This window comes from Pangasianodon hypophthalmus, chromosome 20 (genome assembly GCF_027358585.1).
Source record: "Pangasianodon hypophthalmus isolate fPanHyp1 chromosome 20, fPanHyp1.pri, whole genome shotgun sequence".
Classification (NCBI taxonomy): domain Eukaryota; kingdom Metazoa; phylum Chordata; class Actinopteri; order Siluriformes; family Pangasiidae; genus Pangasianodon; species Pangasianodon hypophthalmus.
Window position 1 is genome coordinate 17,834,113 of NC_069729.1, and position 17,455 is coordinate 17,851,567.

The 17,455-nt window shown below is 38.0% G+C and overlaps 1 protein-coding gene across 4 annotated transcripts in view; it reads right to left on the reverse strand.

The window, feature by feature from the left end:
• arhgef10la (Rho guanine nucleotide exchange factor (GEF) 10-like a) overlaps nt 1-17,455 on the reverse strand; it is a 151,820-nt gene that overhangs the window by 42,395 nt on the left and 91,970 nt on the right. For all 4 annotated transcript variants that reach the window (XM_034314471.2, XM_034314470.2, XM_053242448.1 and 1 more), the window contains one exon: nt 13,019-13,140. In XM_034314471.2, the coding sequence (XP_034170362.2) occupies nt 13,019-13,140 (122 nt within the window). The remainder of the gene's footprint in view (nt 1-13,018; nt 13,141-17,455) is intronic.

A 17,455-nucleotide genomic window follows, 5' to 3' on the forward strand; every position in this document is an offset into this window, starting at 1 on the left:
AGCAAGATTTGACGCAGGGTTTGCAGTGCAGCTGATAAAGCAGGTGAGAGCTAATTAAACAGAGATTTGTTGATGCTGCTAGAAGTCGGGTTCACAGCTGGTGGTACCCATGACCTGGCGCCCTACATGGGACGTGACCCACCCATTCCTCCGAGGGGAAGCAGCCCATATGTTGGATCTAGGTGGCGATTATGATGTTCAGACACCGCCTGAGCAATGAATCACATTCTGATAAGAACTGGGACTATCTAATGATGCACGTGCATGGAATAATATTAGCATATCCACATCAGGACAGTTAGAGATGCAACAGAATTAAATTGGCAGGTGGTTAAAGGTAAAAATCACACAGATGTTGGACCACGCAAAATGATAAAGAGGTGACCTTGTTTGCGGCAAGATTGGAGTTTTAATCGTCAAGCTGTCAGATGAACAGAAGAATGTGTAGCAGGTTACAAATGACTCAGTTATTACGTTGCCGCGCTTTCCATGTTTGATGTGGGAGAATGAATTAACGATAGCCAATTAACATCGGCAGGATCCGACACAGATGGAGTGTTTGCACCTTCGGATAGATTTCACTCCTGCAGCTTCTGTGAAATGTTCAGTTCTTAGTTCAGCTGTGGCTAAATTTGTCGCATATTAGCTGTGATGATCATCAAGCAGGCATCTGCCTTGTGATTAATGCTCTGAAAAAGATGTATGGAGTATTTTTTCATGTTTCGCAAGTATTCCCAGCACACTCTTTACCCTTCCCCTGTTTATGAATATGATTATTCTTAATATAATATCATATTTACTTTATTAAAAAACAATCTGCATTCAAGTACATTCTTCAAGTAACTTCCCTAAGTTCTAGGTATTCATTAGGTGCAAATCGCAGAATACTGGGAAATTATTTGAGGTAAAATGGTGGTAAGTAACCAAAACACACTGAAATGGGAAAATTCTTGAAACTGTGAAGGAAAGGACATAATTACTGAAAGAACAAAAACTGGTAGGTAGAGGCACACTCATACTATGTTTCACTTTAATACTGCATGGTTAAGGAGAAAATGAAATTGAAATTGGAACACCTAAAAATGACAATTGAAAGAATTACTATTACTATTACTATTTTGCATGCTTTTCTCATTTAATACAACAATTTTCATTACAAAATATATACTTTACAACAACTTGAGTGAAAAGTCTTAGAAATATTTACATGAATTTCAGCGTTTCTTAGTATTTGCTTTGTCCCCTTTTTGCTTTAATGACAGTGTGTACTCGAGCTGATATGGACTCCACAAGTTTGTGCAAAACCTTAAGATCCATTTTAGATCAAATCCATCAGATTGTCGTCTGAACACTTGCTTCATTAGAAGAGATCAGGCATGAGGAAAATCTGACCTTTCGTATAAAGCAGTTAACATGGTCAATATCACACATTTGCTTACATTTAAATAGGGACCTAGAAATAGTGCAGAATGTAGAATATTAAATATACAAATATTGAACATTTACTTTCTTTGTTTTAAATATTTCAGAATTTTAAAACCTTCTGTCTATTTCCAATTCTAAAAAAATATCCCAGATTCCAGATTTTCAATGTACTCTCAGACTTTTGGTCCCCACTGTATGAATATGTGTGTGTGTGTGTGTGTGTGGAGAGAGAGAGAGAGAGAGAGAGAGAGAGCAACAATTACAGTGTACATAATTTTAGAAAATTGTGTAAAATGCTTAACTAGGAAAAAGCAGCATGGAATGAAAAAAAGAATGTTTTAAGTGAAACTATTGCTCATTATGTCTTTTTAGGAAGAATACTTAGATGGCTCTTAGCTGTGGATTTTACAGAGTGAAATTTAGTTCCAGTAAGTTACAACTACTTCAGATAATTATTTCATTACAAGTTTTTAATTATGAATTGTAGTATTTTAAAGGGTAATACCAAGAACCATTTGAAATCTTACTTTACAAATTAACCAGTATTTTGGAGTAAATTAGTACAAATTGCCATATTATATTTAGTTATGAGGCTTTTTATGTCTTTTACATCCTTTTCTCTTTTTTCATAGCTACAACCCATCTTTCATTTCAGTGAGAAAATATGTGTGAGAGAAAATATTTTGAGATGATGTACAAATCTACAGTATCTAGGTCATTATCCACCGAAGCAAAGGTAAGATCTGGTATATAGCAGGTTACAGACTGAATTCATCTGAATTCATTATCAAAAGCTGCTGTCTGACTTCATCCAGTGCCAAAGTAATGAGCAATGACATTAATATCAAATCTCATTATCCTCTGGAAGTCCAATCCAATGATACATTGTGAACATGTTGGTAAGCTGGGACACCACACCATTAGCATTTAATAAGCTCTGGGTAGGTTGGAAACCCACACAGTTTGGTTTAACATGAAGCTCTGCAACCTCAAGGAATTAAAAAAAAAAGTCTGAGCAACAAAGGCGAAAGCTTCACTGGGTGAACACTCACATCTTCACGAAAAAAAAAAAAAAAAAATCACAGGCATCTCCCACACACCAGCACAAAACTAACAGCTTTTGTGCTGGTTATTAACAGATAATTGCCTTGTTCTGATGTCCACCTCCACACTCTCCCTCATCACTAGCCACAGGCTAAAGGAAGCAAGGAGAGCAAAGTGGAGACTCACGATTCAAAGGAAATCAAGGTATAGCACTCAGGAGAAGCTACTCGCAGCCGGACAAAGAAACTTACGGTGCTGTGTAAGCCCAAAAGAAAAAAATTTATAAAACTAATACGCAAAAGCAAATCTGATAAAACGCTATATCAACATTACAAACACAACAGCTAATCCAAAAACATAACAAAACCATGAACACAACAGCAAAACCAAAAACACAACACAATTGAAAACGGCACAACTAAAAACACAACACCAAATGGAAGACAGAACAGCAAAACAAAAAACATAATAGCAAATCAGAACACAACAGCAAAACTAAACACACAATGGCACACAACAGCAAATTAAAAAAAACACAACGGCAAACCCCAAAACACAACAAAACTGAAAACACAACTCCAAATCAAAAACACAATGCCAAATCAAAAACACAACAGCGAAACTAAAAACAGAACTCCAAATTGAAGACAGAACAGCAAAACTAAAAACACAATGGCACACAACAGCAAACCCCAAAACACAACAAAACTGAAAACACAACTCCAAATCAAAAACACAACAGCAAACCTCTAAACACAACAGCAAAACTAAAAACACAACTCCAAATCAAAAACACAACAGCAAACCTCTAAACACAACAGCAAAACTAAAAACACAACTCCAAATCAAAAACACAACAGCAAACCTCTAAACACAACAGCAAAACTAAAAACACAACTCCAAATCAAAAACACAATGCCAAATCAAAAACACAACAGCGAAACTAAAAACAGAACTCCAAATTGAAGACAGAACAGCAAAACTAAAAACACAATGGCACACAACAGCAAACCCCAAAACACAACAAAACTGAAAACACAACTCCAAATCAAAAACACAACAGCAAACCTCTAAACACAACAGCAAAACTAAAAACACAACTCCAAATTGAAGACAAAACAGCAAAACTAAAAACACAATGGCACACAACAGCAAACCCCAAAACACAACAAAACTGAAAACACAACAGCAAAACTAAAAACACAACAGCAAACCTATAAACACAACAGCGAAACTAAAAACAGAACTCCAAATTGAAGACAGAACAGCAAAACTAAAAACACAATGGCACACAACAGCAAACCCCAAAACACAACAAAACTGAAAACACAACAGCAAAACTAAAAACACAACAGCAAACCTATAAACACAACAGCAAACCTATAAACACAACAGCAAAACTAAAAACACAACTCCAAATCAAAAACACAACAGCAAACCTCTAAACACAACAGCGAAACTAAAAACACAACTCCAAATCAAAAACACAACAGCAAACCCGGACACACAACAGCAAATTAAAAAAAAAAAACATACAACAGCACACCCAGAAACATAACAGTAAGACTAAAACCACAACATTGAAACCAAAAACACTTCAAAACTAAAACCAAAACAGCAAATAAAAACAGAAAAACTAAAAACACAATAGCAAAACTAAAAACACCAAAGACCTCAACTTCATATAAACTTAATTTCACTAAGCTAACAAGATAACAGACTAAAAAAGCACAATTCTTTTGCCTTCTCATAGTCATATGCCATGTCCAATCAGCAACGAGCATGCGATGTTCAGTAACTTTACCTTTCTGGTTTGAATGAATGTTGCTGTGTTTCTGAATTAGCTGTCATGTTTCTGGTGTGTTCTGATTTGTTCTTGCTGCCTTTTTTAGTTTGCTAATGCGTTTGGCACTTACAGGCCACTGTAGAAACCAGACTAGAGCCGCTTCATGTCTTACTCTTCAAGTATTTTAAAAGCAGAAAATGTGAAGCAGGAGCTGACAGGGAGATACTTTACATTAAAGCCACATGTGGGTGTGTTTTAGCATTCTGCGCTCTGCGCTCTGTGATTAGCGCTCCTTAGCCTATAGGAATTCAATACATGGGTGTAGAGGGGAGGAATACAAACTAGCGACAGTGTGTTGGCAGGAAGCATCACAATCACTGTGGTTCCACTTCAACTGAATTAATATAGACAGACACAGTTCCTCCTTCATAAACACCACCAGAGAGTCTGAAAGCTGCATGGTGGCCTGTCAAACAGAATGACATGCACCTGCCTTTTATCTGATGTCATATAGTATCTTACTCAAATCTTACTCAAGCAGATTCAGGTTGAAATAAGCAGCTCATGTTATCATTTAATGATCTCCAGTTAGTGGAACAACCAAAATCACCGGTGTTAGTTGTCATAGATTGACACTATTAGGCTTCTTAACCTTAACCCTTTATTGACCTGTTCTGAAGAGTCTGAAGAGCATTGTTAAAGGAAGGAGTCTCCAGTGTCAGAACATTGTAACAGTAGGTTTTACCCCACAGGAGGCTCTTTAGGACAGAGTACATTTGTGCTTTGCTGTTTCTTGGTAACATGACAAGTTTTATTACTAAAAAATAATGCAAATGATGAGTAAGAAAAAGAAACGTTTTTATACAATATTTCATGCTCCAACAGTGGAACAAAAAGGAATGTCCCCCTGTGTCCCCTAAAAAAATACAGCACCAACCAACAAATTAGCACCACAATCACTAAACATATCACCAATATTTCAATATGAACATATTTAATGTGTTTCAAGGTAGACATATCCTTTAACAGGTCTTGTCTAAAAGAAAAAAAATGTTTCCTTCACTTATCGCAGACATCATATCATTAGTAGGCGGAAGAAATTCAGCAAGTGCTTCAGCGTATTAGTGCTCTGAGCAGCGTCTGACATTGCCAGCATATCACAAAGCCACATTCATATTCATGTGTGGACTGATATTTTTTCTTCTCATGTCCTGTTTGGCGCATCTGATTATGATGCGTCCACTTAATTCAATGAGAGCCTCAGCGCGTTTCATCATCCCTCCTGGCACCAATTTTCTGACACAGCACAACAATGCCAAATTGGAGTTATATATATAATGGGGATAAAGAGAGGAATGGGAGCCAGGAGTCTTTCTGTTTCACACCATTCTTTTATTTCATACCAAGCATGAAAACAGGAAATGCTAAAGTGTGAGAATGTCTGCTAGCCTCCAGAACCTGACTGGGCAATGCCATGGTGGAGGTCGGATTTGGCAGAAAACAACAGATGTGAAGGCTAAGAGAACGTCGTGTGGTTAATCTTCTTGATCCAATGACTGAGAAAAGAGAATAAAAGGTCCTCAGGCCCCTGTGGTAAAGCAGGAAGTGTCGCCAAGCAGACAACCCAATTCAAGGATGCTTGCCCTTCCTAGCAGTGCCCAAAGAAAAGCAGTTTAATATTCAGCTCACAGTGAGCTCAATTACAAAGCACCACTACTAATCAAGCCCTGATAAGGAATGGAATGGGACTTATATCACCTAATCCTCTGCTGTTTTGTTCCACAGCATCTACCTTATCAGCCTTTGGTGATGGCGAAACACAAATGAACCTTTTTTAGCAGAAGACGGGATGCTTCAAGTTGCTGCAGTTTTCACCAGAGGACATATTTACCTCACCCAGTCGCAAACTGAGTGCCCTACTCCACAAGACAATTGATTTTCACTGAAGCATTTAATTTTTTGACATTATCCAGTGGTCCATGTGGTGTAATCAGGTGGAGAGGACTGACAGTGTAATTAGCATCGAGGAGCAGGAGGAGGGGATGAAGCAAGGCAATTCACAGGAGTGTGGTAAACAAAAGACGAGGCGTTAGCAGGGTGCGGCGAAGCACTGTTCTCATAAAGTACACTCACGCTGTTAAGGGTAAGTCAAACGGAGTGCTGACGTTTAAATTAGCACATTTCGCTTGCTCTGTGCTGTTCTCGTCAAGGTTATATTAGTGGCTGCCTGCTCTCTCAGTAAGAATGAAGTGATAGTGAGTGGAGGAATGGAGGACAAGACACTTTATGCCATGCTCAAGGCAGTGTTAGAGCAGGGATGAGGTCCAGTAATTAGCACGTAACTGTCAATGCAACAGATCAGCCCCTATGCAGATGACCTCGCACTTTGGCACTGGTGCAGTGCTACCTCCATTACCCACACACCAGAGTCACACTGCCCTCTACTGGTTAAAAGTGCACAGAGAGAGCCTATACTTCAATGTGCCTATACTCCAAGCCCATGACAAAAAAGGAAAGTATCTAGCTAATCAGATACCCCACAAATTCCAGTGTTATAACATTACATAATGCAACCCATTATTAGATTAGCATGCCTTTTTCTAGGTAGCACATCCTTTCTTTCAAGCTGTGAAAAAAAGAAAAACATTTGTCCTTCTGCTCTGTTCAATCCCCCTTCAACCCTTTAATAGCTCAGTGGGAATAAAGTTTACCTGAGAGATCATTACATGTTTGTCTAGCTCTGATGACTGCAGGCGAGTACTCAGCAAAAAAATAAAATAAAATAAAAAAAAAGGTAGTGCAACACCCAGGATCATTACCAAGGCATTCTCTCCCAGAACACACTGATGCGTCAAGAGTTTTTGCTGCTGCTGGCTATGCACGCAGATTAATGTAGCAAATCCTGGTTGCAATCCTCAGGCAAGAGTCCTAATAAAAAAACTGTCACCAAGTTGTAGTGCTGTATTGCACAGTGGAGAAAAGTCAGCTGTTCTTCTGAGCTTTTGAGGTTCATTGGGTGTTATTCCACCCCACACATTCAGATTACGCTCACAGATCAGAATCTCAACCTGAGATTTCCCTGCGCAGACATGACTTTTGATTTTTTTTAGAAAATGGGTAAAGGCATCTGTGTGGTTTGCAGATCGTGCAGGGCAAATCAAGAGTCTTTTTTGCATGGGAAATTCCATAGATAGATTATTTTACATTGCATTCAGGAAACAATCAGATTTTTTTAAAGGTTACTTTACTGACAATGGCTGAGAAATGGGGTTCAGTGTTTTAGCAAAGAAATATGCTGACAGAAGCATGCTGATCATGATTGGTTAACATCAGCCTGAATTTGGGACACCAGCATCAGGAAGGGCAAATCAACCCTAAAATTGGCCCGAATATCCTGTAGCATGGGATGTGTATTGGCTGTTTAATGCATAAGTGACTGAAATGTAATAGAAGCATTCAGTACTTTTTCCCCAGGCTGTGATGAGATCCTGGCAAGCTTTCGCTGACCATGACGCTTTCACTGGTCTGGGCCATGACAGTCCAAGCGACAGGCCTGCTGTGATCTAACAGTGAAGAACAGAATCAGATTGACACTTCCTTCCATCTCTGACGTTGTGTGCATGCTGAGGGCACGCTTCTTTGGCCTCTACTGATCCTGGTGACACAACGGAAAATCAGTCCGACTCAGCCTTGACACTCAGTGACAACAGCACGGTATGAATAAACAACTGGCAGATTAGGGGTGGATGGAAGGAGTCTTCTTCAGGAAACAAAAACAACAAAAAAAATCAATGGCCTTCTTCATTAATTACACAAATCCATAATAAGGCAGGGAGGAGAAGCAGGGCGTACCAGGCAGGTGGGAGGCTGTGGCATCAGTAATTAATAACCCAAAGCCCCCCTAATGAAGGCATGCAGATATATGACTGCAGGTCTTGTTGATGCTTCTTAAACATGCGCAGGCACTTTTTCAGTGCCCCTGCTGTTCGCATGTTTGTGTTTGCCAGAGGGATATAGTGCTGCAGAAGAAGAGAGGCAAGAGAGTCGCAACACATGAGTAGAGATGTGCAAGGAAGAGTTTTTATTCCATTCTGCAGCATCTGCTCGTCACAGAGCTGAGAAAACAACAAAATCGGGAGTTAAAAGAAAGGAAGCAAGAAGTAATCTCTACGTGCTCTGAATGGAATAAAGGTTTCATCATGATGACTCCAAAAAAAAAATAACCAGAAAACAAGAAAAGCCTAAATCAATAGAGGGCTGGCATGAAACGAGAAGGGCACCTTTCTCTGAGACATTGTTTGATCTATATTTCATGTTAGGTCATGCCATGCATCAGACCAAGATGTGTGGGTTTCTTCCCCCCACCCAGCGAAAAGTCATCAGCGTCGTATATCAGTTCCTCTCCAACTGGCATTATAAATAGACTCTGCCCGCATGTTCGCTATCGCTGGAGGTGTCACTCGGGTATCTCATCTGCAGTCGGCAGTCAGTCAAGGAGTTTGGGGGCTGTTGGTGGAGGCATGGCACAGCTCACTCGCCACTCAGAACATCAGCAGGAGTGATGGGACAATAGGAGCACCAGAGGGCCACGGTCAAAGAACTCAATCACAAAGCTAGACAGCTTACACATGAGTGATCAACAAAGACCAAAAGGATTGCACACCCTCGAGTAATCCAGAATGCGGGCCATTCCAGGGAAATATGACAAGACTCTGCAAACTAATCACGTATCACAATGCAGATGGCGATAATCAATGAGTTAATAACACATCAGAAATCACAAGCAAATGATAGGATGTACTTCCTTTTTATGAGGCTTCCTTCTGATTCGTTAACAGCCTTAAGCCATATTTTATATGATTTTCATTGCACATCCTTACAGAACATTGCACATTGCACGTCCTTAAAGAATACTTTGGTCGTAAGTTGAGACTGGTGGTCTTACAATGTGTAACAGCTGTGACAGCTGATTTAGTGCCATTGTGACAAAAGACAACCAAAGAAAACGTTCTGTCATTGTCAGAAAGTTCTGATTAATATCTTATTTATAACATATCTTAATTATACAAAATGTTAAACTATGTGAAAATAAAGTAACAGTTATTCATACCTCTTTTCAATAGGCATAGCCATACCTTTTACTATGGGGTGGCCAGGTTAGACCCAATGACTTTATGGGGATGGCTATCTAGGGTGGAGCAAACACTGGATTTCCTCAGTTAGTTACCATTAGCTAGTGATATTAAATTCATGACACTAGTGTATTTCATAAGATATAGCCTAAAGTTATATTAGCTATGACCTTTTCGTAGCTTGTGAGACAACAAACAAATGTGGCTTAGCTGTGTGCCTTTTATGTCCAATAGGGATCCTGTACATACTGTAGATAAGGGAGCCACATTATGTCATTTGGTCTAACTTAGCCACCCTATTTAAATAAAATATTTTCCAAAATTTTGACATTTTGTCTAAATACAATAGTACTATTATAGATATGTTATAATAGTACTATTGCATGGAAGTAGTTAATAATTTTCGGGGTAAATTTATTTTATGTCATGCTAAATCTCAAATGGGGTCCAAATCCTGAGCTTGGGTTAGTGACAGAAAAACATTCCTGCAAGTAAATAAGTGGAATTCATGAATAGATTCAAGGTCACTTCCCCTACAAAGAAAGCCAAAAAGAAAGTGTGTTAGTAAGGTGCTGGGCCACCATGAGCCACCAGAACCACTTCAGTGCACCATAACAAGTCTCTGGAACAGTACTGGAGCAATGTACACCATTCTTCCAAAAGATATTGCCTCAGTTGGTGTTTCAATAATTGCGTTGGGCCAAACCATGCTGGCAAAATGGCATTGGGTTTAGAGGATTTCCTTTAATTTGTCACACATCTGTAGCCATATTACATCACAGTCTTCTCAGTTTTGAGATAAAACCTAACTGGATAGTCTCAAACTCTGCTACTTCAAAGACAACATTTCTCCACATGGGACTTACACTGAAAAAAAAAGATGCCTGATTTTTCCAAAATCGCTTTTTTTCATGTCATCATTCACTTCAAAGCAACCATGATGAAATCCCTCAGGTATCAAAGTACTCTCAAATAAGAGCTAAACAGAATAAAGAAGTTTGTTCATAGTTCTGTGAGCTACTCAGAAGTTAAGGTGTAAGGTTCTGAGTCTGTGTAATAAACTCTGGGCAATAAATGCATAATGCCAGATGACGTAATGGTCACTTGTTGATGTTGAGATGAATGTTGGCAGAATGGAAAAGATGAGTTCAAGGTGAAATTAGAATGAACCAGAGCAATTGCTATGAGAATTCTTCACATTAATGACCACTACATCCAGCTTTAATGGTATACCACATTCTCATTAGAAACGATTCCATGTGCAACAGCTGAGAGGTATAGAAATGTAGATCCTGACTATTGGTCCATTTGAACTGTGGATGAAGAAGCCCCAGAAACTGTTATCTGTTCTGTTCTCCACTGGTATGTGCTGTATTTGTCTTCCTCACGTGACCCCAAGATAATATTCAAGCTACAATCATATTACAATGATAAAAGCCCTGATCCCCTCTGGCCACATTTGTTTTAATCTTGGTCGTTAACATCCGCCATCCCCACAACGCAGATGTTTCCCTTCCTTGCACTAATGAACACTGTGCCAAGTCAGACAGCTGCCAAGACTGAAGAAAGATGTTTGGAGGCTTTGGCATGGAATAATTCAATCCACAAGCAGGGTGAGTTTGGAGATGAAGAAACAAAGAAGTTGGGAAAAGGTAGCACTGACTAAGCATTTCCCTCTAGCCACTTGCTTGGTGGAACAATAATTTCAATAATTCATTCTATACCCACCCTCTGTCCATGAGAAAATGTCTCTCCCAGCAGTCTGGCTCATATTAATCCACATTTACCTTATTACTCTTTCTCAGCAAAGCCACAGATACTAACAAACAATCTGACAGTTAAGATGCCACCATCTGTCCTCAACTAGAGTGGATTTCATTGGCAAATTGGTAGTGGCTCACCCCATCCTCTTCTGAATAAACAATGGATATTTTTTCCTGCCATGAAGGTTCAGCACATTGTGTTAAATCCTCAAATGCAGCATATTTCATTAACTGACTGAATATGGAGTGTTTTAGTGGTGCTGTCACTTATACTTTTGCTTTATTTGCTGTTTGGTTTCACAGAGCACATAATTAAATTATCCAGAAAGTGAAGAAAACAAACATGGCTAAGGGACACGTAGGGCTGAAAACATACCCAGAAAACTCTTTCATTCATTGGTTAGAAACATGGTGATGGAAAAAGGTGATAAACCTTTGGAAAGTGCTTGTAAAAATCACAAAAATCCACCCAAACAAGAACAAAGATGATTAATGATTACATAATTATATAAATAACTAGTTTAAAAATGGATTACAATCAAATTAGGTTAAAGCTGGAATGAACTCTACTGCACTAACTTTACCTCTCACTGTTACAAAGTATTACTGACACTGGAGACTCCTTCCAAAAATGCTTCCTCACAGAATACTTCACCCTATCAATGATTACACACGTACTTAAATCCATTTATATGGAGCATCAGCCATATAAATCCCTGTGAATTAACTGTTGCTATAGAAATGTATTAAAAAGAGTGCATTAATATAAACCTCATTACTATTAATATTAATCAACACTCAAATTCAACAGCGCTATGGCACGAAAGTATCTAGTGAAGTTAAGTGTAAACCATTTTACACCAAAATAATTAAGAAGCAATTTATTTTTTATTTCATATTTCACATCTACCTGCCTAATACCCAGAACATATTTTGACATTTTAATATACTTTGTATAAAATATCTTGGTACTAATAAATAACCAGTACTTTGGAGTTTGTAACACACACTACTTAGTTAATATCTAGAACTTAGAACAGTGAGAAAAGTGGTGTTTTTACTGCACATGTGAAATAACACAGTTAAGTATGCACATACTGTATATAGAACAGAACTAGATTGAGATGATGGTATAAAATAATGATTTCTTGGACAGAGTTTGAGGTCCTGCAGATAGCCCTCAACTTCCTGGCTATTGGGTTGATGCAGGGAACCTTAATTTAATGCAGGCGCATTGATTTATGCTCAGGTGTCCCACAGTCATTAAAGTAATTGCATGATCACTTTATAACACCCTCCCATGGAGGCAGTGGTAATTTGGCGCCTCATCCTGCAACGCAGAGTCAAGTCCCGTAACAACGTTAGGGCTGAAAATGTAGTCCGAGCTATCATCTTACAGACAGTACAAATTGATTTTATACCTTTCTGACTGACCACGAAACCCTTTTAATGTGTCTCTCACACAAGTTCAGGCTTTGATCTATGAAAGGCTCACCAGGCTTAACAACCGTTATCGATTGCCACTTTCTCTCCAGCAAGTTTCTCTGGCAAGATTCCGGTGTCAACTTATCTTTTCACAAGTCTGCCATGTTCTTGCGAGACATTCCTACAGTCCAACTGCACCTTTAAAGGTGGTGCTTGTGCACAGTTTCAATTTTCTTAGGCTAGGAATGGCAGAATTCACAGAGGAATGACCGGGGACATTTGTCTTAAAAACAAAAAGCACAACTTTCTGCTAATCAATTTAAAAAAAAAGTAAAGTTTGAAACAAAGTTTTGTTTCCAACAGACCATGGTTTCTAATCTCGCAGTGTAACCAAGTGTGAACACACACATACAAGACTTTTCAAGATATCGGCAGTTGCTAACCTTACAGTCCTGAGCTTTTGAGGTGAAGACAGGCATACGACAGGCAAGCAGTGGACACCAGAGTGGAGCCTTTGTCCTCCCGTCATCTTCTGCACAGATCCAGCCAGGTGTGTTCTCTTCCCCTGAATGTGAAAGACAAAATGAATCATTTTCTCCATGCAATTCAACAGATCAATTTTGAAATCAAATGGACCGAGAAGCAGGGGATTTTGTGGGTGTGGACAACTCTGACAAATTACACTCTAGAGCAGAAATCTTTCAGAATTTGAGATTTTTGAGTGCCCTCCAAGTCATTTGAGATCATTCAGCAAAAAGATTCGTTCAGATTCATTCACTGATTCATTTGCTCAAATTGAAGTACAGCCCGATTGTGATTGCAATTAAAGTTTTTGCTAAAATAATGATTTTTGTAAATAAAAGACAGCTTGAGCAATGTAAAAGTAGCTAATAATTGTTGACTAATTGCCCAACTATCATGGTAGCACCCAAATCAGCACTGAACTACATTACCCATCTACCCCAGCACAGCCTTGCTAATAGTATTGCTTCAGTATTGATGCATTATAACCAGCTCCAGGTTAGCAAAAAGCATCTTGTTTACTTATTTACAATTACATCATTATGAGAATTTTTTAACATAACTGAGACTCCTTAAACAAGTTAGTCTTGTTTTGGAACAAAAAGATTCACTGAATCAGATGAAAGAGGGAATCTCAGTCATGAACAAAACTTCCAAGGACTCACTGGTCACTAGAAAATGTAGGTTTTGCACAAACATAATGGCAAATATGACAAAATCCACAGATGTAAAAAAAAAAACAAAAAAAAAAAAAACCACACAAACAGATAAACAGACTATCTTCCAGACTAGAAGAAGCCTGGCAACAGCAACTGAATGAAATGAATGACTCCATACCCTCAGAGTCATTTATATGACCTTGCAGAAGAAACTGTAATTTTCTCTGTGCAGTTCACTAAATATACATTTTGAAATCCAAAGGAACCCAGAGGATTATGTGTAACTCGGGAAAATGATGCATTAAAAGTGGAAATTTTTGAGACATTTGAGTGACCCTGAATGATTTGAGGCCATTCAGTTCAGAAAAGATTCATGCAGATTAGTTCACTGATTTATTCAGCTGCACTTGTGGTTTGCTCAAAATTAATGTACAGCAAATTGACATGCCTGCAGAGTCTTCATACTAATAGCTTGAGCAATGTAAAAAGTGTTATACAATTTTTTTTGTCTTTTTTGTCTCACTCTGTCTACTATATATAGGAACTAACTTGTTTCATAGGCATTTCACAACAGTGAATGTAACTATAAATGGATAAAAAAGTATAATGTGTAGTTTTTTAACTAATAACAAGTGGCTAGCATTAACAAATTGCTGTGGTAATAGAGGAATAAAACAGTCCTGGATGAACTGTTGTTGGAAAATAATTAACTTCAGAGTAGGAGCAATAAGGGACATCAGCTGTAATCTATCTATCTATCTATCTATCTATCTATCTATGATTTGCGTCAACCCACATCACACCACCCAGTCACTGATATTTTCCTATAACAGCATGCCTCCTAGTGTTTTATTCCTCATTCAATAATCAGAGCTATATAGAATTACCTATACTGTAACATTCAAGAGCAGATAACCATGTCTGAGTATTTAGATACATTTAGAGATTACAATACATGTATTTTCTTGTAGTTATAAACTAATTTAGACTACAATTTTTCAAATGACAAAAAAATACATTGTTGATCATGCATCAGTACAGCAGTTTTGAGCTGAAATACGACTACTTAAATAAGGAAATCATGTTCATAAACGAAAGCTCCAAGGACCAGAACACTCATTGACTCAGTGGAGGCAGAAAAAGTTATAAAACAAATTCTGACAGATGAACTTTCCAGACAAGAAAAGGGCTTTCAGCAACAAGTGAATGAAAGGAATGACTCAGTGACTGATATCTTCTTATTCACCTAAGTGACTCATTCTGAAGGACAGAAATTTGTATATACTGTACAAAACAGCTCATTGTAAGATCATTATTTCTAAATAGTGTAGGCTTTATCCTGTAGAGCACCACAGTATCCAAACTCCCATGAAGTTCTCAACATAATGAGTCTTAAGAAATAGCACAGGTGTCCGTCTCAGCATGCAAAGTAGGAACTTCTGGAAGGCAATTAATGAAGCCTGGATTCAGGTGGTGGGAGCTACTAGAGCTCTGAAGCACAATGCAGCAACAAAAAAGAATGACATTCAAAATGGAAGATTATATACAGTAGTACACAGAAATTCGAAACATTTTTGGTTGGCTAGCCCATCAACAGGGATTGACATAATAGCACAGAACGACTCTTTAAATACATAGGCATCCTGAGATGGCCAGTAGCTAAATTGGTGACGTGATTGCTCACTGCATAGTGGGGATTACTGGAGGAAAGGCATTCAAGAATGTTGTTGAAAATTTTCTTGGGAGCTACAGAGCACCAAACTACATCCAACTGGTTGACAAATTGCTTCAAGCATACAAAACCATGCGGTGCATCTTGACACTAAGAATTCAATTTTTTCCCTGCAGTCAGTGTCGAACATGGTGAAAGTCTTTACCAAGACATTGCGGCAATGGAAAAATGGTACCAGTGCAAATGGAATCATCAGTGTTGGCAAATTATGGTTAGACATTTAAACAAGTGTCACATTCTGAGTACAACCTAAAATAAGCAAAAAAAAAAAACATTTAAGTAAGTGGAACTAGGCTAGCACTATCACGTTATTAATCACAAATATAAATAATACACAATTCCTAGGTGATACAAGCAATCTGAAATGATATTTGTGTTCAAGTTGAAGAGCTCTCTCATGACCAGCAACAATTTGTTGTTTCAGTGTAATTGGTTCATTTTAATCAATACAACAATCTTTATTTTTATTTATTTAGGACGTCATATCATAAACGTATGTAATACAGCAGTGCTGAATTCTCGATTCTGATTGGCCAGAAAGTGATGATTCACTTTATATCAGTAGATCTGGCAGTAGCACTTAATTGTTTCTGTCGTAAAACTTTACACAGGGACTTGTATGTTGAAGTTTTCAGTGAGGACATGTTTATGGAGGGTCAATGCTAAATCGATCAGAAGTAAAGTCTTTTAGAGAAGGAGAGGGAAAAATAGAGGCTGCTAAGAAAACGACTGTTTATAGCTTCTGTAATAATGTAATTGACAAGTTGTTCAATACCATTAAATGTAAAATTTAAAATTTTATCCATAAATTATATGCATAAATGGATAATAAGTACAACATTCTTTAATAAAAAACCAAAATTGCAATTGTTGGCAAATTGCTGTAGTATATGAGGAATAAAACGCTTTTGGATGAGCTGTTTTTGGAAAGTAATCAGCTTTGGGTTGGCTGCATTGCACCACCATGTTGTTGATTATTTTCCCATGACAGTATATCCACAAGTTATTTATTCCTTATTTGATACATCCATCCAAATCAAAAGAATTATTTAATCCTGCAATGTTGGATGTTAGTTTTTTTATTGCTGTTTCTATGACTACAGGGAGCACAAAACACAAAGCAGGCTATACATTGAGATTTAATGGTATACACTCATCCCATCACGAGGAATTAAAATGTCATTTCTTGTGCCATTAAAGAGCTTGCTTTCATTTCATCCTTGTGAGTTTTTCCCATCAACATTCAATTAGCATCAGATGTAACAATGAAAGAACTCCAAAACAATACTGTAGGATTTTAAATGAAATGTCTGCTTCAAATGGCGAGATGTGAGCGCCGGCGCCAATGACAGGAGATTGTTGGGTCATTGTTCTGAAGTCAGAGAAGTAGACATGCAAGACAACTTAAGGGCCAATTAGCTTGAGGCTCACCATTTCAGGTTGTGTGGATTTCATTTAAAAGTTTGCACACACTGGTGCCTACAAAGCTTAATGGTCTATACATCTTTACGGGGAGTTAGCAATTTGATTTGGTATCCCTTTACCTCTGCATCCTTTGAAAGCGAAGTTAACTCTCAAATCAATAAAGTGAACACATCATTCCACAGAAATATTTGCACCTGATTTCGGCAGGGCGCTTTTATTTTTTTATTTTATTTTAGTTTTCTTACAGCACGTAGGTGCTGTAAAGCAAATGCTAGAACTTAACTCACTCAGAACCCTCTCTTTCAATTCTATGCTCTCAGTAATGAGTCTTTTAATCTAAAAGCTTTGATACAAAGGTGACAGGATTGTTGAAGGACACATTCAATTAGGAACTTTAAAAGGAGCCTCGGAGACAGAACTCTAGTCTTGCTTCTCAAACATCATTTAAATGATAGCGTGAGTCAGACCAAACGTTTCCACTTCAAAGCACAGATAATATACTGCGCTTCAAAATGACTGCCTAATGAATATCTTTATTCAAG